We start from the raw sequence: 19,676 nt of genomic DNA, 5'->3' as shown, positions 1-19,676 counted from the left end.
CTTTTTTGGGTCCATACCTGGTAGTGCACAAAGTGCTCACAGGCACTCCTGGCAGTGCTCAGGGGGCCATGCGGAGGTGAGGCCTGAACCTGGGACTCCCATGTGGGAAACAAGCACTCCAGCCCTCCAAGCCCTGTCCCAGGGCGCTGCAATCTGTTTCTCAGCCTCCCACATCTGCCTGACGACCTTCGAGCTCGCAGTGGCCATACACTGGGATTCCCTCCACCATCGTAATGTCCCCTCCGCTTTCCAAGCTAATCTGAGAAGACTCTTGTTCCATCCACTCAGAGGGTCCCTAAGTAGTCCTAGTTAGTAAAGCTCTGGAGCCTTCCCACAACCCACAACAGCACGGAAAAGTGAAAGGTGATAAGGCACCGGGGCTGGGTTTGGGAGTCAGGAGAGATCTCTAAGGAATCCTTCTCCCTCAATTAGCAGTAATTCCCTAACGCAGGAGGTAGCATTTAACCCCAATGAATCGATTTTCCTTATTTCTAAATGGAGGCAATACTCCTTAATTCATAACACTATCTGAGGACTAAGTGAGGTAAGTATACTAAGGACTTAGTACTATGTTTGGCATATACTGTTATAATTGCTAATTATTATTAGATTGAGCTTTTGCTGAGAAATCTCACTTTTTTCCCCATCAGTTATACTTAGTTTTCAAATTTTTGTAAATTTTATAATCTGAACAAACAAGTGAACAAATTTATTAACAAAGGAGAATTTGTCTGAATTTGAAGGCCACTTTTCTAACTTCTCTATTATAGAGTTGATTTAATACTCCTAGATCAGTTTGGGGTGCATATTCCCAAATGGTACCAATATTAATCTGAAAATTGTTAAATTTATTTTCTTTCCCACCCTCTAAAACACATTCTAAAATTTGTTTTAAATCTTAAGTAGAACTTAAGCACCATTTAGACAAAAAAAGCTTAACACTTATGGTTATGAAAATCACGGTCATGGGTCACGGTCCTCCCGTTGTTCATCGATTTGCTCGAGCAGGCCCAGTAACGTCTCCATTGGAGACTTTGTTGTTACTGTGTCTGGCATATCGAATACGTCACAGGGAGCTTGCCAGGCTCTGCCATGCGGGCGAGATACTCTCGGTAGCTTGTCGGGCTCTCCGAGAGGGGCGGAGGAATCGAACTCGGGTCGGCCATGTTGGCTGCGTGCAAGGCAAAGGCCCTACCTCTCTGCTATCGCTCCAGCCCGGTTATGAAAATAAATCCTAGTAAATATCAAGTCCTATTACATAATAAAAATCACTAACTCCAAGAGCACTGTTATAAAAATTTCTACCATTTGAGAGCAGGGTCTTCAATCTCTTCAGCAAATTTATGTTAGTCATAAGAAAAAGATTTGGTTTTAATAAACTGTAGTTTATTATTTCCTTTTTAAAAATGTCAAATTTCATTTTAGACCAAAGTATCAATGAGTCTGTTCTTATCCTGCCCTTTTTGTGAAAATTATTAAGAAAAATTCAACTTTTGTATCTATCTTCTACAAAAGGTGTATTAGAAAGAGTAGCTATATTACAAACGTAGGCTACCTGATCAACTGGTAGTAAAAAGATATTACTTTATATTGTAAAAGCAATTACCACCTTTTAAAGTACTCACCTCTTAGGGGACTTTCCCTAATTCCTACAACCATGAGTCAAATATACAACTTTCTGTTGTTCTGGTTTTTGGGTCACACCCAGAAATGCTCGGGTCCTAATCCTAGCTCTGTGTTCAGAATTGAATTGCTTCTGATAGTGCCTGGGGACCATACGGAATGCCGGGGACTGAACCCGGGTCAGCTGCATGCAAGGCAAATGCTCTACCTGCTGTACGGCCCCCGAATATGACAACTGTCATGCCCAATGAGTAGAGGCAAAATTCAAGGTAAGTGAAAATAACATAAAAATGTAAGTCCAAGTTTAGGGGCTAATTTCTCTGACTTACAGTTTAAAACCTTTTCCCCCTTCATCACACCATCCTCAGGGAGTCCTTAACTATACTGTATTGTCGGGCTCTGAGGAGTAGTTATCATCATATGGAAAGAAAGTCACAGTAAAACGGAGTAGAAAGGATACAACAGGGAACGTTTTCAATTATATGTTATATACTTAAAAATGGATTTTAGTATATAAATACTCAATTTTTAAAAGAGCTGATGGAAAAACATGCTTGAGAGTTTATGGGGAAATGGATGTAGTACTTTTTGCAATTACCTGTGGGCATATGTACAGCATTTTTTTCTTGTCTTAAACTTCTGTCTGAGTCACAGTAACAAATTAAAACTCTTTTAGAGGGGAGGAATTCTGTTTGCAATTGCCCCATGGGGAAATGGTTCAAGATCCTCATAACATTTTATAAATAACAGAGCTACCCCCCAAAAATTGCCTTGGAGGTCTTTACATAACTATTTCTGAAGAGCAATTCAGAACTTTTCAGAAACAAAGTTTAGTTACGAGGCAAAATCTACATACAGAATCTGTCACATGTAGAATTTGTCAGACCTGCTATTTTGACAAGAGGAAAGAAGATCTTATTTAAAAATGAGTCCGTTTCGAAAGTTGTTGCCATGGCTGGAATGACAAGATACATTTCCAAATTTGATTAATTACAGAAGTATCAATCTCCTCATTGAAATAGATAAAATCACAGATTTCTAAAGGAGTCTTCTCAAAGTTAAAGTTCATAAAACACAGGTTTTTACTTTTAAAGCCTTCATTATATAAACCAAGACGAGAAAAAAGGTTACTTCTAACAGAGCTTCCAAATGAATACAGGCACACATGCACACGTTATCCCTAAATTCATATGGCAAAGAGCATCTCCTTCCAGAGATGTTATCCAAAGCCTGCGGTCTTTAATGCCACAATTAATTTGGTTTGGCAGCCACAAACAGTAGGAGCTCAGGGCTTACTCCTGGTTCTGTGTTCAAGGACCACTCCTGGAAAAGCATAAGGGACCTTGTGTGGAACCAGGGATTATATCGGGGACAGCCGCATGCAAGACAAGTGCTTTACCCCTGTACTACCTCTCCAAGTGCCAAAATTTAAAATAAAGTATGATAAGCTCGAGCTACTGAATTAGTACAGTTTGTTTTACACCCATTATTCTTTCCTTTTTCTTTGGTTTTGGGGCCACACCTAGTTCTGCTCAGGGTTTACTTCTAGCTCTGTGCTCAGGGATCACTCCTGCAGGCTCAGGAGACCATATGGGATGCTGGGGATCGAACCGGGGTTGGCTGCGTATACGAGTGCCCCACCCGCTATACTACCACCCCCGCTCCTGTTTTCTACCCATTTTTTGTATGTGACAATCGCTTACATTACTTAAACCTTAATATTTACCTGAACCTCTGAATTGGAGTCAACAGGTTGTAGTGAAAACCAAGTTTCTTTGCCACTGTGATTACATAAGTCTTCTTTTTTGATGGCCACTTTTCCTATAGGAAATACGTAAGGAGACATATTTAAACAGAAATTATTAGCACTGTTATATGTAACAAATTGTACACTGTAATTCTTTATCCACTGATATTTAAAAATCCATTTTTTGTAAAGCAATTTTCTATAATTTAAAAAATGGAAGAATGTGAGATGTGTGCTGAGAGTAGACTATAGACCGAACATGACTGCCACTCAATGCCTCTTTCGAAAAACAAAAGCACCCAAAAGGAGAGAGAGAACAAAAGGGAAAGCCCTGCCACAGAGGGAGGGTGGGATGGGGGGGATAGGGGTGGGAGGGGTACTGGGATCAGTGTTGGTGGAGAATGGGCACTGGTGGAGGGATGGGTACTCACTCGATCATTGTATAACTGAAACCCAAGCACAAAAATCTGTAAGTCTAGGGGGCTGGAGTAATAGCACAGTGGGTAGGGCGTTTGCCTTGCACACGGCCAACCCGAGTTCGATTCCCAGCATCCCATATGGTCCCCTGAGTACCACCAAGAGTAATTTCTGAGTGCATGAGCCAGGAGCAACACCTGTGCACTGCCGGGTGTGACCCAAAAAGAAAAAAAAAGTGTAAGTCTACAACTGTACCACATGGTGTTTCACTAATAAAAATTAAAAAATAAAAAAAAATTTAAAAATTAAAAAAAAGAAAGGAAGAGTCTCCATTCCCGTGGCCCCATACAGACCCATCCTGAGGTTTTATTGAATGGAGGTTTTGTAAAGACCTGAGTTATATTTACACACAACTGCATTTTTTAGTACTTACACAGATTCACATTTTCATCCAGACTACATAAAAAGCAATGAACAATGCTAGCATAAACTAATCCTCCTAATTCTTTAATACTATGAATAAATAAAGCATTCTGTCTGAGCAAATACATCTACATTTAATGAGCTTAGGGGTTCCGATTAAGAGAGAAAAAACCATCATTTTATCATTAATAAATGATAAAAAAGACCTGAAAATCTGGGAGATTGAAACAGTAATTTCCTTTAAATTTGCTCTTGATCAAGACCCTGTAAACAATGCTTCATTATACTGCTTCAACACATATGGGGGAGGGGGAAGTAAAAGGAAAAAGAAATCAAGGCAGTTCCCTGAAGTTTCTACCTCTCTGTGATACAGTACAATGAACAAAGCGGTATGAGAGGAAGAAACAAAAAAGGTTCCTATTATAATGAAGCATTTGCCATGTCGGTTCAAACCATTTCCTTCCTCATTCCAATTTTAAGAAGTAGATGCAGTTTTGCATGTAAGTGACAACTGGAGATTCTACGCAAAAGCTACAACCAAGAGCTTAAACAATGCCCCCAATAATTTATTTTCTTTTGTCAAACAAGAATTTTCATCTTAAGTACCTTAATTATATTTCAAACCCTTTCACTAATGATCTATCCTGGTATTACAGCAGAAAATTTGAAAACTTCAAGAAAATCCTGAAGAGGGGTTGGAGTGATAGTACTGCGGTAGTACAGCCCCTGGAGTAATACCTGTGTGTAGAACCAGAGTAAGCCCAAGTGTGGCTGCCTGGTGTGGTTCAAAACCAAAAGGAAAAATAACACAAAAGAAAAAATTCTCTCAAGATAACGTCTCCTTTTTGTGTACCAAGTAGAAAGATGGACAAACACAAAACTATTTAACGATTTTTATCCTGGAATGGGTGACAGATGTACAACTGCGAATATACTAAAAATCATGGCACTGTACGTTTAATTGTGAATTTCACATAATGTGAATTACACAACAATAAAAGTTTCTTGAAAACTCTGCCAGGAGTCCATCGGCAAATGTAATGCAAGGAGAGGTTTAAGTAGCACCTGTGTAGCAGGCATGACCTCTGGAAGCCCAAGGAAGACTCAGGTGACAGTGCCCACTCTCAGACACTCGCATCAGATGGGTCAGCTGTCTCCTACGGTGCCACCCAGAAGGGACCCAGGCAGGACCAGCAGAATAACTCAACAGAGCTGGGTCCAGATTGACAATCTGCAGGATCCTGAACACGTGCAGAGTTTATGAATGAGAGCATGAAGTGAACTGGGATGAACTGTGTCTGTCGCAATAGACAACCGATACAGCTCCTATGCAAACAAATGGCTGAGTTTGAACAGTGGGTTTTCCTAAAAGCTCTCAGAGATAAAAAAGACTAAAGTTATCTTAAATCTTACAGTATTTGATGGTACCAGGTCTCTGAAGGGAAAGGGACATACTAAGGTCACATGGTGGCTAGGGACAGTCCTAGCGGGAATTTTTGCCTCCAATATCCCCAAGAAATTCTCACACCATTTGTAACCAATGAAACAGAAGTTGTCAGAGTCAACCAGGTCAGCTGTTTGCCTACATCTATTTCCCTAAAAACTGTAACAGCTAGAAATACACACTAGGAGGAAAAACCACGATCGCTGTATAGTATTATTAAGATCCTTATAGGAGGGGCAGGAGCAATAGGACAGCAGGTAGAGCATTTGCCTTGCATGCGGTTGACCCGGGTTCGATTCTCAGCATCCCATATGGTCCCCCGAGGACCGCCAGGGGTTATTTCTGAGTGCAGAGCCAGGAGTAATCCCTGATATTGCCGGGTGTGACCCAAAAAGCAAAAAAAAAATCCTTATAGGAAATGAAAATATTACGTACAGTTTGGAAGTGGAAAGATATTCTTACAGAAAAAATTTTCTCTCGTAGGGAGATGCATAATCCCTAGAATATACCAACAGAGGGGAACTTTCAGCCTAACTTTTCAACTTTTATCTGTTTGCAGCCTGGTTCTTGTGTCTTAAGTTTTTAACTAATTCATAATGAGTACTTACACCTATTATCTCTGGACTCTTAGAAGACTTACTTTAATCTGAAAAACTGTTTCCCACATTGATAAGTATTACTTTATTGAAAATAAAATTTAAAAAAAATTTAATAATGAATGTTGAATTTTCTGAATGATTTTTCTGAATGTACTGACATTTTTATGATCTATTCCTATGATAAAATGAACTAGTTTTCACCATAGGACAAATTCCATCTGGACAGGATGTGTTATACTTATTATGTTACATATTGTTTGGTTCAATTTGCTAAAATTTAGGGAATTTTTACACCTAGGTTGATGAGAAAATTGATCTGAATTTTGTAATATCTTTTTGTCTGGTTTTGCTATCAGTAATGCTGACCTCCTAGAATGAGCTGGGACATAGTTCCTTTTCTTCAATTTTCTCTAAAAGTTTATGAAAATTGATGTCAGTTTTTCCTTAAATGTTAGGTGAAAAACATCATTAAAATCAACTGAAACTGGAAAACAATTTCAGTTAAGTAAAAACCTGAAGGCCAGTTTCCAAATTTATGCACACATATGTCACTGTCATTGTCCTCCCGTTGCTCATCGATTTGCTCAAGCGGGCCCAGTAACGTCTCCATCGTGATACTCGTTGTTACTGTGTCTGGCATATCAAATACGCCACGGGGAGCTTGCCAGGCTCTGCCTTGTGGGCAGGACACTTTTGGTAGCTTGCCAGGCTCTCTGAGAGGGACAGAGGAATCGAACCCAGGTCGGCCACGTGCAAGGCAAACGCCCTCCCTGCTGTGATATCGTTCCAGCTCACACACATATGTAATATATTTAATAACTATTCCAATGTATGTAAAATCACGGTCACGGTCCTCCCATTATTCATCAATTAATTAATAATCACTATCGATGAATAATGAAGACTTACTTCTCTTCTCAAGTCTTCGCTTGAGCGGGCCCAGTAACGTCTCCATCATGAGACTTGTTGTTACTGTGTTTGGCATATTGAATACGTCACGGGGAGCTTGCCAGGCTCTGCCGTGCGGGAGAGAAACTCGGGCCGGCTGCGCGCAAGGCAAACTCCCTACCGCTGTGCTATTGCTCCAGCCCTGCGTATGTAAAATATTCCCACTAAATTTAAAAAACTTTTAATATGAATCAACTAAAAAGAAAAGTTCTCACACCAAGCTATAGCTTTCAAGTAATACTAGACAAGAATTTTTTTTTCTTTTTTCTTTTTGTGTCCCACCCGGCGATGCACAGGGGTTACTCCTGGCTCATGCAGTCAGGAATTACTCCTGGCGGTGCTCAGGGGACCATACAGTATGCTGGGAATCGAACCTGGGTCCACCAAGTACAAGGCATATGTCCTCCCCGCTGGACTATCGCTCCAGCCCCAAGAATTAATTTCTATATAAAATACTTCACTTAAAATTTTTATGTCAAAAACAAAAAAGTCAACTTTTAGAAGTCAACCTCAATAACTACTATGAAGACATTGATATTACATGTAAAAAACAATCAAAATTATAAACCATTTTCTTAAAAAGAAGTTGGGGGGGCTGGAGAGATAGCACAGTGGGTAGGGTGTTTGCCTTGCACGTGGCCAACCCGGGTTCGATTCCCAGCATCCCATATGGTCCCCTGAGCACCGCCAGGAGTAACTCCTGAGTACAGAGCCAGGAGTAACCCCTGTGCATCACCAGGAGTGACCCGAAAAGCAAATAAATAAATAAATAAATAAATAAATAAATAAAAAGAAGTTGGGGGGCCCAGGACAGCTCCATGGAGAGTATTCCTTGAAGGCAGGAGACCATACATGCCATCATGGTGTGACCCCAGGCAAACACCATGATCAAGCATGTCTGAACAAGCCCTGCAACTAAAAGCGGAAGACCCCCAGTGAACACAACTGTGCATGCCCTACAACCAAACGCATGACCCCCCAGTCAATGCAACTATAATAAAGGGAAAGGAGGAAAAACAGGCATAACTGTCAATTAAGGCAACAAACTCAAGAACCACTAAATCCCCAAAAGCCTCTACCCAGCCCTTATTCTACTCGACCTCTCCAGCTGTGAACTGTTAAAAGTTTACCTTCCAACCTGTTAATCTCTTCAGCCTTTTCGAAGCTTCTGATACACCTCAATCTTCACTGAAGCTTCACTTTCTCTACTACCCTTTTCACCTGCTCCCATGGCGATTTCCTCTTCCTAATACTAAAGATTCCTCTTTTTCGGGGGGAGTGGGCGTTGTTGAGGGGACGGGAGAGGAGCTGGGGGAGGTTGGGCCATACCAGTGGTGCTCAGGAGTTACTCCCAACTCATGATGCCCTCATTCTTGGCGTCACTGCCAAAGATGCTCAGAGGGCCCTGTGGGGCCAGGGATTGAACCTGGACCTCCTGCACGCATGCACAGCCCAGTGAGCATCTCCTGGTCAATGTACTAAAGACCTAAAACCCACATCCCCAGCTCTAATCTTCAGATCCGTATTTTCAACAGTCATCCAAGGTGTCCTCTGAGATAAACTCCTTCCCAGGTTTGAAAGCAGTCGCCTCTCCCCATTCTGTTCCACTCAAAATACTCCTGCTGTGTTCTTTCTGCCAGTGACAGCCACACAGACAAAAGCACTGTTAACTCTTTCCCTTCTTGTTGCTGTCTTTGTCCCTAGACCTTAACTCCAATTTGAAGCTACAACCAAAGCATACACCCTCATCTACATTTCCACTGCCAATACCCGACTCATCTCATTTGATTAGACTTCTTATTGGTCCCTGTCTCTAATCTCCCCCTAACCTAAACCATAAACTATAGATTACATATTTCAAGTATAGGTATATGTGCTTTGAAAAATATGTGTCATATAATTATATGGCTACCTATAATTATATATATATTTAAATATGTAATCTATCAACATTGAGTTTGTAGTTTGGAAGGTATTGTAGACCACAGGAAGTTGTTAACCTACCAAAACATGTACATCTATATAATTATATGCAATTTTTTAAAGATCTGTAGTTTACACTCAATACTATGCTCCATAAGCTAAAATCCAAATTCTTTGGTAGAGGTCATGAAAAACTAGTCTCATCCTCAAAAGCTGGGCCCCAGAGCTAGAGAGACAGGACAGTGGGGAAGGCACTTGTCTTGCACACAGCTGACCCAGGTTCAATCTCAGAAACAGCGTACAGTCCCTGAAACTCTGTAGAAGTCTCTGGGCCACGCATAAGTCTTGAGCACGAACAAGTGTGACAGAAAGACAAAGCAAAACAAAACAACAAAAATCTAGGACCCAATTTATATTCCCATCTTTAGGGGTATCAGGTTAGTCTGGGAGAGAAAGAACAAAATACGTTGGGCATCACCTTGGAGGGAGGACAGACTGTTCAGATGCCTCCTATCTTCTGGCATCATTGGTGACAGTGCAGGACTGAGAGCCACCCTAGGGAAATGGGACGATCACACGTCCAAGAAAAAGCATCATGTGGACAGAAGAAGTGGCCCCTACCCTCTGGGCCTCTGGGCAAAGCCGCACTTGCCCTCTCGCTGAAGACTATCTGGCTGCAGCCGTCACCTTTCTTCCCTCTTCTCAGCATCCGGTCTTTTCACACTGCAGGGCTGCAGTCAAAGACTGGCCCCTTCCCCCGCCACCAACTCTTCAGTCGCACAGACAAGAGCCAGGGAAGTCTGGGAAGGAGGGCGTTCTTGCCACCCTCCCCCACCCCCAGTCCCTGTTAATTGTACACAAAACCAAACAGATCTCCCTTCAATGCGCCCAGGTACTCGGTGGATATCTCCAGCACAGACTTTAGGTTATGTTAATAACGAGAGTACCAGAGTACCTCTCTGGAGGCAACCTAAATCTACTAATATTAGCATTTCTGTCCCTGACTGGCTCCACATAAATGTTTAAAAATGTTTTAGTTGAACTGAGAGTGGAACTTCAGAGGTTAGCTATAATTAAGGATTTGCTAGAAAGACTAAAGAGTCTGCAAACATGTAAAGCAGCTAGAAGAAACGCCAACGAGGAAAATACTAAGTCTTTAAGGTTCTTTCTTCGGCTTCAACAAAACAGAATAAGCCATCAGAGGTGGGTGAGGACTGAAAACTAAGAAACTTTTCCCTTAGGAAAGAAAAACTGTAAGGTACATAACTGACAAAAAGTTAGTACACTTAAAAATGATGCATAAGAAAAGCAAAGCCCAGGGCTGGATGATAGTACGGTGGGTAAGGTACTTCTTGCATGTGACTGATCCAGGTTCGATCCCCAGCAACCCATATATTACCCGGAACTTGCCAGGAATGAGTCCTGAATGCAGAGTCAGGAGAAAGCTGTAAGCAGCACTGGGTGTGGCCCCCAAACAAAACAAATACATGAAACTCTATCTAAAAGTGGGTAAAAGAATGAACAATTTGAGAAGAAAAACAATAGCCAAGAAACAGCTGAAAATCCCCCAAATTCATTGACAGAAAATCACAAATTAAAAGAAAAATTATTTTTTTACCACTCAAACGCTAATTTTTTTCAACAACAACATTTAAGAATGATCAGGAAGGGCTGGGAATGTAGCTCAGGGGACTTGATCCCCAGCTACCTCAAACGTCCACACATACAGAGAAGGTTGTAGGCAGGAACGAGTATCCTCATTTTTCATCTAATGAGATATAAATTTAATAATATTGGTGGTGCTAAGAGGAGTCAATGTAAAAATACATGTAGGAGATGGAGACTACAGTATATACTGAAGAACGTTCATACTATTTGACTCATTTTTTACTTTCTAAGAAAGCACAGCGGCAGGGCGTTTGCCTTGCACGCAGCCAACATGGCCAACCCAAGTTCGATTCCTCCGCCCCTCTCGGAGAGCCCAGCAAGCTACCGGGAGTATCTCGCCCATACGGCAGAGCCTGGCAAGCTCCCCATGATGTATTCGATATGCCAAACACAGTAACAACAAAGTCTCCAATGGAGACGTTACTGGGCCCGCTCGATCAACGGGAGGGCCTTTACCCTTACCTTAAGAAAAAGATAAATGGATCAAAATGGACTAGCTCCTTACAGAGATGTCTCTGGACCCCAATCATTTACAATTTTAGAATTCCAGGAGCGCGCAATCTCTCATGATATTCATAACAAAGATAGAATTTAAAGTATCTAGCATCTGCCTGTGTCAGGCAGGCTTGAATGATGGTTGGAAAACTCGAAATAATGGGAAGGTGTAATGGTGGTGGGATTGGTGCTGAAATATTGAATGTAATCAATGTGAACAACCTTATGAAAATGAAATTTTAAAATTTTTAAAATAATCTGTTACTGTCACTGTCCTCCCGCTGTTCATCGATTTGCTCGAGCGGGCCCAGTAACATTGTGAGACTTTTTGTTACTGTGTTTGGCATATCGAATATGTCACGGGTAGCTTGCCAGGCTTTGTTGTGTGGGCGACATACTCTCGCTAGCTTGCAGGGCTCTCAGAGACGGGTGGAGGAATCAACTCGGGTCAACAGGGTCCGCTGTGTGCAAGACAAATTTTATAGCACCACAATACCAAATATCTACAAAAATAAACGTTCAACAAAGAACTGGTTAAAACAAAACATGTTTATACAAAGATTATTATAAGATAAACATTTTTGAAAACTATCTGATGGCACAGGAAAAGGATCACTAAAAGCAATGGGTACAACATAATGCGTTCAACGTATCGGAAGAATAATAGTAGCTTTTCTTGGGAAATCACTAGTGGTTATGAAGGGCACGTAACAATTTATAATTAAGAAAACCCATTCTGACTGAACATGTTTGCCACTCAATGCCTCTTTTGCAGACCACAACACCCAAAAGGAGAGAGAGAACAAAAGGGAATGCACTGCCACAGAGGCAGGGTGGGATGAGGGGGATAGGAGTGGGAGGGATATTATCCATGGTGGTGGAAAATGGGCACTGGTGGAGGGACGGGTATCTGATCATTGTATAATCAAAACCCAAGCACAAAAATTGTAAATCTACAACTGTACCTCATGGTGTTTCACTAATAAAAAAAAAGGGGGGGGAAGAAAACCCATTCTGTTTTGAAGGATTATTTGGTTTATTATGATATAATTTTGGCAATATTCTAAAAAGTTTTATCAGAAATATGTAGAAGCCAGATAACAGACTTAAATAAGAAAAACATGATGTGCAGAAGAGTACTGAATTTGTTAAGGAATTTGATAGCAAAAGGAGAAATAAATGAGATGGTAGTTGAGAACAGAGTCAAAGCTTACTTATTTAAATTGCAGGAGACTTGAATCTCAGACCAAAGCAGAGAAAAGAGGATGATAAATTCAGGAAACAAAAATGGAGAGGGTTAGACATGTAAATTACAGACATCAGCCTGTAGTCCAATACAAAGAGAGCGTTGCAAAGTCCACAGAGGAGACCCCATCGGGATGGTCAGTTTTGCCCTAGTCTACTGCCCACAAACACCTGCAGAGAAAAACAAAAAACGTGGGACCAGCAAGACAGCAGAGCAGGTAAGGGGCTTATACTGCATGTGACTGGGTCAGGCTCGACTCCTGGCACCACAGATGGTGCCCCAAGCATCACCAGAAGTGACCCTGAGCACAGCACCAAGCGTGATCCTGAGGACTGGCAAGCGAGGCTCCAAAAGAAAAGCCGAATCGAAATGATCCTCGGAAGCACTCAGCAAACAGTTGTCACTTTATGAAATAAAAGCGCTATAACAGTTCACGCCCTTGTAAGTACATACTCAAATAGAAAATTCTAGAAATTAAAACAACAAGCTGAGAAGAAAGAAAGAAGAACAAGAAATAATGAATCCTACGGAAACTACTCCCAAAACACACAGACCTGAAACGCACTTTCTTGAGGATACATCACCTGTCAGCAGAGGACTCAAAATAAAAATCAGGGCCGCTAAGGAGCACAGAGTCTGTTAAGCATAATGAGACATACTGATACATAAATCTATTGTTTTCAACATTTCATACTTAGAGAAAAAAATATAAACATTTACTCATATTGTGGACAAAGAAAACGGTACATACCTATACGAAGATCTCTTTGTAAAACATTCTTATCATAAACATAGAAAGACAAATACTGGAAAGTTCTTGGAATCTCAAAGTAAAAGTCTTCGCTGAAAAATGGGCTAGAGAGAAATGGGAAAAGCTCATTAAATTGAAATTCAACAGAAGTCTCAAATGACATCATTTAAAATCAATGCTGAATATCTTTCTATGTGCTTTGTGACCAATAATATACCTTCTTTTGTGAAATGTGCTTGTACCTTCTCCACATTATTTTAAAGGATTGTGTTCTAATAGTGCTGTTTACTATGTCAGAATATAATTTCCCAACCATTTCATTTTCTTGACAGTGTCTATTGAAGACCAGACAGCTCTAATGTTCAAATCTAGCTTATTAATGTTCCTCTTTAATGATTAGTGTTTTGAACCATCTATGAAACTTTTGCTTATTCCCAAACTGCTAAGATTTACTCCCATAAAACAGAAAATTTTTATAAATTTACTTTAAGAATGCCATTTTGATAAAGTTATGATGCACTGGCCTCCTATTGTTCATTGATTTGCTCAAGCAGGCACCAGTAACGTCTCCATTGTGAGACTTGTTACTGTTTTTGGCATATTGAATATACCACGGGGAACTTGTCAGTCTCTGCTGTGCGGACAAGATACTTTCAGTAGCCTGCTGGGCTCTCTGAGAGGGACGGGGGAATTGAACTTGGGTCAGCTTGTGTGCAAGGGAAACAACCCTACCCACTGTTCTATTGCTTCAGCAATAATCACTGTCACTGTCCTCCCGTTGCTCATCAATTTGCTCGAGCAGGCCCAGTAACGTCTCCATTCTTTGACTTCTTGTTACTGTGTTTGGCGTATTGAATACATCACGAGTACCTTGCCAGGCTTTGCCATGTGGGCGAGATACTCTCGGTAGCTTGCTGGGCTCTCCAAGAGGGGTGGAGGAATGGAACCCAGCTCGGCCGGGCTGGCTGCAAGCAAGGCAAACGCCCTACCGCTGTGCTACGCTCCAGCAATAATATGATGTACAAATATTATAAATACACAAACCTCTAAAATGTTAGTAAACAAAGTATCTCTTTCCTGAGAATTTTTTGGGGGCAGGGGGCGACACCCGGCAATGCTCAGGGGTTACTCCTGGCTCTGCACTCAGAAATCACCCCTGGCAGAGCTCGGGGGACCATATGGGACGCCAGGAATAGAACCTGGGTCAGCTGCATGCAAGGCAAACACCCTACCTGCTGTACTATCGCTCTACCTGCCCTGAGAATGTTTAAAGAACAAATGGATACTTTAAAATGTCGCTTATATGGGTTCGAGTGACAGTATAGGGGCTAGGGGCTTGCCCTGCATAGGGCAGACCAAACACCAGCCAGGAGTGATGCCTGAGCACAGAGCCAGGATTAAGTCCTGAGCTGTGTGTGGCCCAAAACCCAAAAGATAAAAATGGAAAAAAAAATAATGAGTGAGAGTGATAGTACAGTCGGAAGGATGTTTGTCTTGCAAACCTGAGTTTGATCCTTGGCTTCCCATTATGGTCCCCTAAGCACCACCAGGAGTAACGCCTAAGTGCAGAGCCAAGAGCATCGCCAGGTGTGGCTCAAAAATCCAAATTAATAATAATAGTTATTACAACTATAAAAGCAGATTTTGTTTTCTTTCAGTAGGTAGATTTTAGTTATGATTTTATAAAGCTATACATATTAGCCACGAGTATTCAATTTACAGAAAATGACTACTGAATTTTAGGTATGACTGAGTATTGAATGATATGAAATCTGTGTACATCAATAACAAATGGGATTCAGAAAGCTTCAGGTACCCAATCTGAAATTTGCCTCTAACTTTATTATGTACACCAGTTATGCAGTCTTTCGGTGACTCAATTAATAACATATAGACAACACCAGAATTCCACTACAGGGACAGGCAATTTACAAGGAAACCTTTGAAGAGTATTAACTTCAAAGCTTTTGGGGATATTAAAGTATTTTCAGCTTTATACGAAACCTTTTCTGAAAAACTTAAGAGGTATTTGAAATTAATAAATATTGAAAAAGACATGGAGAAAAACTACAGAGGGGAAAAAGACGAGCATAGGGGAAAAAGTGCAAGTCTACCCAATAAACATTTAATAATTTGCCTGAATCGTGATCTCCAACCCCAGACCCTGGATTTAAAACCTATCTCTGTGCCAGACCACACTCTTCCCTGAAAACACAGCTCTCTGCAGGAGAATTATGTCACAAGCACGATTACAAAGCAAGGGGGCATACTTCAATTTTATCAACTAGGGTTTAGTACGATGTTCCCCGGAGTGCTACTACAGACTGAAAAGATGAGAAAGTCCTTACAAGAAACTACTACTTCATTAGATGACTTCAATAGCCAAGAAGTAATTTATTCTTCAGAGAATAATTATGTACTTCCACAAAGATTCACACAGTGTACAAAATTAAGCTGAGAAAAGAAGCGGAAGTACGTGATAGCTGTTTTCAAAAACTTGCAGAGTGTCATGTGAAATATACTCAAACTCCAGAAAGCCAAGTGAGAGAATTAGAAGCAATTAAGAGGAAGACACATTTTGAGGCTACAAAAAGCCACATCAAAGCAAGCTCTGTGTCTATCTTGTTCTCATGGATGTATGAACAAACAGCATCCAGCAAATTCTGGCATAAAGAAGGTTCTCAGTTTGATAGACTTTAATCGACTAAATGAAAGCAGCTTTCTACGGGTCAAAACAGTGCCAAGACTGACCAGGCTGCTTAGGAAGCAGTGAACAATTTGGTGAAGGAATCAAACATATGGTAGTTAGTCTGACTCCATTAACATTAGGGTTGAGTTAGAATCCGAGACTTGGTTACTTAAAAAATAAATTCAGAACGTGAAAGAAAAGTATCATTTTGAGTGAACAAAGTCTTGCTGATTAGTTTGAAAAATGTATAAAATTTATTAATCAATATACAACATTTGTATCATAACTTGTCACATTTCTTTTACGAACCTTAAAGATTTTTCAACAACTTGTGTACGATAAACTTCCTCCTGGTCCAAGTTTATAGTGCAGAAACAATCTCTCATTTTGTTGGGTCCAAGATATGGCAGTAAGTTTTTCGCTTCACCTGTTGGTACAAATATTAAAATTAGAGTTAAATATCACCAGTTGCTTCAAGTACAAAAAATAATAGCGCTTACAAAAACTACTACAACATAAATTTAAAAAGATATACACTTATTTTCATTGCAGAACCATTACAATAGCTAATATCTGAAAATAACTCAAGTGCCTAATGACAGAGGAGTAGATACAGAGGATATGGCATATGTACACCCCGAGGTACTACTCAATTCTCTAAGAAAAGGTTAAATGTTTTGCCTTTTGCTACAGCAAACATGGAGGGTGTTGCGCTAAGAGAAGTCAGTCAACAGGAGAAATACCAGATGATCTCATTCATAAGTGAGATATGAAAAAACAAAGCAAGAGAACAGACAAATGTCCAATTCAAACAAACGCCAGTCTCTGACCACAGAACTAGGGTTACTAAGCAGAGGCGGTGTGAGCTGAGTCTGATATGTGGGGGTGAATATTGGCTCTCCGGTGCCAGGCATGGCATATAACATTGGGCCTCTAAAACTCAACATTTGTGTGTGCCTCTTCAGGGTCAGGGGTGGGCCACACCTGGTGATATTCACGGGTTACTCCCAGCTCTGCGCTCAGGAATCATTCCTGGCGGGGCTCAGGGAACCACATGGGATGCCAGGGATTGAGGGATTGAAGCAGGGTCAACCACATGCAAAGCAAACGCTCCACTGTACTACCTCTGGCCCAAACATCTGCACTCTTGCAACTCAATGACACCACATGATAAATAAATTTTTACAAAGGAGTGACAAATGGGGCCAAGAGCTAGTACAGTGGATAGGATGTTTGCCTTGCACAAAATCCACTGGAATTTCAATCCCCAGAACCACATATGATTCCCGGAGCAATGCCAGGAGTTATCACTGAGTGCAGAGCCAGGCGTAAGCCCCAAGTACAGCCAGGTGTGCCCCCTACACAAGAGAAAGAGTGATTAGATACCTCAAACCAGTAAGAATGCCCTGTAGGGGAAAAAAAACAGAAACAACCAGTGTTTGTGGGGATATAGAGAAAAAGAAACCTTCATTCACTGCTGGTGGGATCCTCTTTGAAACACAGTACGGAGAATTCTCAAATAGAACAACCATATGATCCAGCAATACCCACTTCTTGGCATCAACCTCAAGAATACAAAAACATTAATTCAAAAAAGGTATGTGCCCAACGAGGTTCACTGCAGCACTATTCACATTAGCCAAGGTCTGGCAACAGCCCAAGTGCCCAACGACATATGAGTAATAAAGCCGCAGTCTATACACAGTGGATGCTACTCAGCTGGAAGAGGAAACCGTGTCTTCTGCTAGAAGTTGGACGGAACCAGAGGGTAACCTTCTAAGCAGAGACAGTCAGAGGGGAGACAAACTGCCAGATATTCTCACTCAAACACGGAGCAATGAAATCGGAAATCAACAGTATCCAGTGAAAACAAACGCTTGAACTCTGACAGCAAAACTGAGATTATCGAAGAGGGTGGCGGAGCAGGCAGGAGAGAAGGTTGGGAGGGTCCAGGTAGAAGCCAGGGACTCATGTGGAGGGTGTCTGGCACTTGGGGAAGGTGGTGATCCGGCTGAAAACGTACATATTAACACTTCGATAAACCAAGTTCCACAATTAAAAATTTAATAAAAATAGCGATTAGAAAAGGAAGCTGGGTCAATGTGGCCTAAAGGCGTCCGGAGAGAGAAGGGACAAGCTCTGTCAGGGGCACTGCAGGGAAGAGTGATCCCTGACTCATGCTCTCCACCCCATCCCACAAGCCTCCCCCCAGGACTTGACTCCACAATGAATCCCTCTTTCCTCTAATAGCACTCATTTTCCTCTCCAGTAGTTTTCGGTATTACCCCATTTCTCATTTCTGGACTCTCACAGTGAAATTTTTCCAGGGAATCAGCCCTCACCTTTGTCGGTGATTTCTCACCTTCGGTGCATTCTTTAACCCTCTCCAATCAGCTTTTGGCCTGAGAACTTGTTGACCTTCACCATCTAAAATAATGACCATCATATAGTAAGGAGACACTTGACAAATATTTGTTGAGCTAATACAAAAGAAGCCAGTAAGTCTAGTTTTGCAGTTTTAATGGGATACTCGTGGGCCAAAAGGACACCAAAACTGTAGGTACTGAAATTAGACACCGGCGATAAGTCCGAAAAGCAAAACAGTTGTCCACAGGGAAAGACTACAAATCATGAAACCAATGTTCCTCTTACCTCTGCTATTGAGTGGCTCAGTAACTTCAGACCAATAAATCACTGAACATTTGGGCCAAACAAACTTGATCTCTCTCTACTTAACCATCTTTAAAACGAGAAAACACTTACAAGTGCTTGAGAGCTGTATAGAGGCTAGTTGCAGTGCTTATTTTGCATGCTACTGATCCCGGACCCTGGTTCGATTCCTGGCACCACATGTCGTCCTGTGAGCAGAGAGCCAGGAGTAAGCTCTGAGCACAGCCAGGTGTGGTAAAAACACAAAAACAAAACAAAAAGAACAGTTGAAGCAATTCAATCAGTACATTTTAAAGAATTTAATAAAAATTTGAGACAGTCTACTAAAAACTCAATTAATAAACATGTTTTTTGGTTTGTTTTTAATTGAAGAAAATCAGTGATTTTTTTTTTCCTGCTTTTTGGGTCACAACCGACGATGCACAGGGGTTACTCCTGGTTCTGCACTCAGGAATCACCCCTGGCCTTGCTCAGGGGACCATATGGGATGCTGGGAATCGAACCTGGGTTGGCCGCGTGCAAGGCAAACGCCCTACCTGCTGTGCTCCAGGCCCCTCAGTATGTTTTTAATTGAAGAAAATCAGTGGGAAGGCACGAGTAAAATACTCATTGTTATTAAGTTTGTCATTGAGTGATTAGGGAAAAACTTCTACCAGTTGATCAGAGTAAACATATTTATGTTCATCTTGAGTCAGAACCGAGGACTCTAACATTTTAAATGATCCAAAAGTTGCCTAATATAGGTTGGCCTTTACAAACAAGTCAGTTGTCTAGCCGGGACATAATATATATGCATTTGAACTTGCGTCCATCCTTTCTCTTCTTCCTCCAAGACCAGATGTCTGACCTCTGAGTCAGGATCCTCCATGACCTGGGCTCTCTCTCCCCTCCTCTCCTCCTTGCTCCTCCCTCTAGAATATTCCAGAGCAACCCTATTTTCATTCTTTCTGAGTTTCTCTTCTCTAACTCTCATATTTTGATACCTCCTTTGTGTATAATCCAGAGGACATATTTTTAATTTTTTTACAATTTT

At 41.2% G+C, this 19,676-nt stretch overlaps 1 protein-coding gene across 2 annotated transcripts in view; it reads right to left on the bottom strand.

The window, feature by feature from the left end:
• The window catches only part of RASA2 (RAS p21 protein activator 2), a 101,767-nt gene that overhangs the window by 60,875 nt on the left and 21,216 nt on the right, over positions 1–19,676 (bottom strand). For both annotated transcript variants that reach the window (XM_056121112.1, XM_056121114.1), the window contains exons 2-4: positions 16,283–16,400; positions 13,285–13,388; positions 3,350–3,444 (exon numbers count right to left, since the gene is read on the bottom strand). In XM_056121112.1, coding sequence (XP_055977087.1) covers positions 3,350–3,444; positions 13,285–13,388; positions 16,283–16,359 — 276 coding nt within the window. In that variant the 5' untranslated portion in view covers positions 16,360–16,400. The remainder of the gene's footprint in view (positions 1–3,349; positions 3,445–13,284; positions 13,389–16,282; positions 16,401–19,676) is intronic.

This window comes from Sorex fumeus, unplaced genomic scaffold (assembly GCF_029834395.1).
Source record: "Sorex fumeus unplaced genomic scaffold, SorFum_2.1 ptg000044l, whole genome shotgun sequence".
NCBI classification, from domain to species: Eukaryota; Metazoa; Chordata; class Mammalia; order Eulipotyphla; family Soricidae; genus Sorex; species Sorex fumeus.
This window is presented reverse-complemented; position numbering and strand designations above follow the sequence as displayed.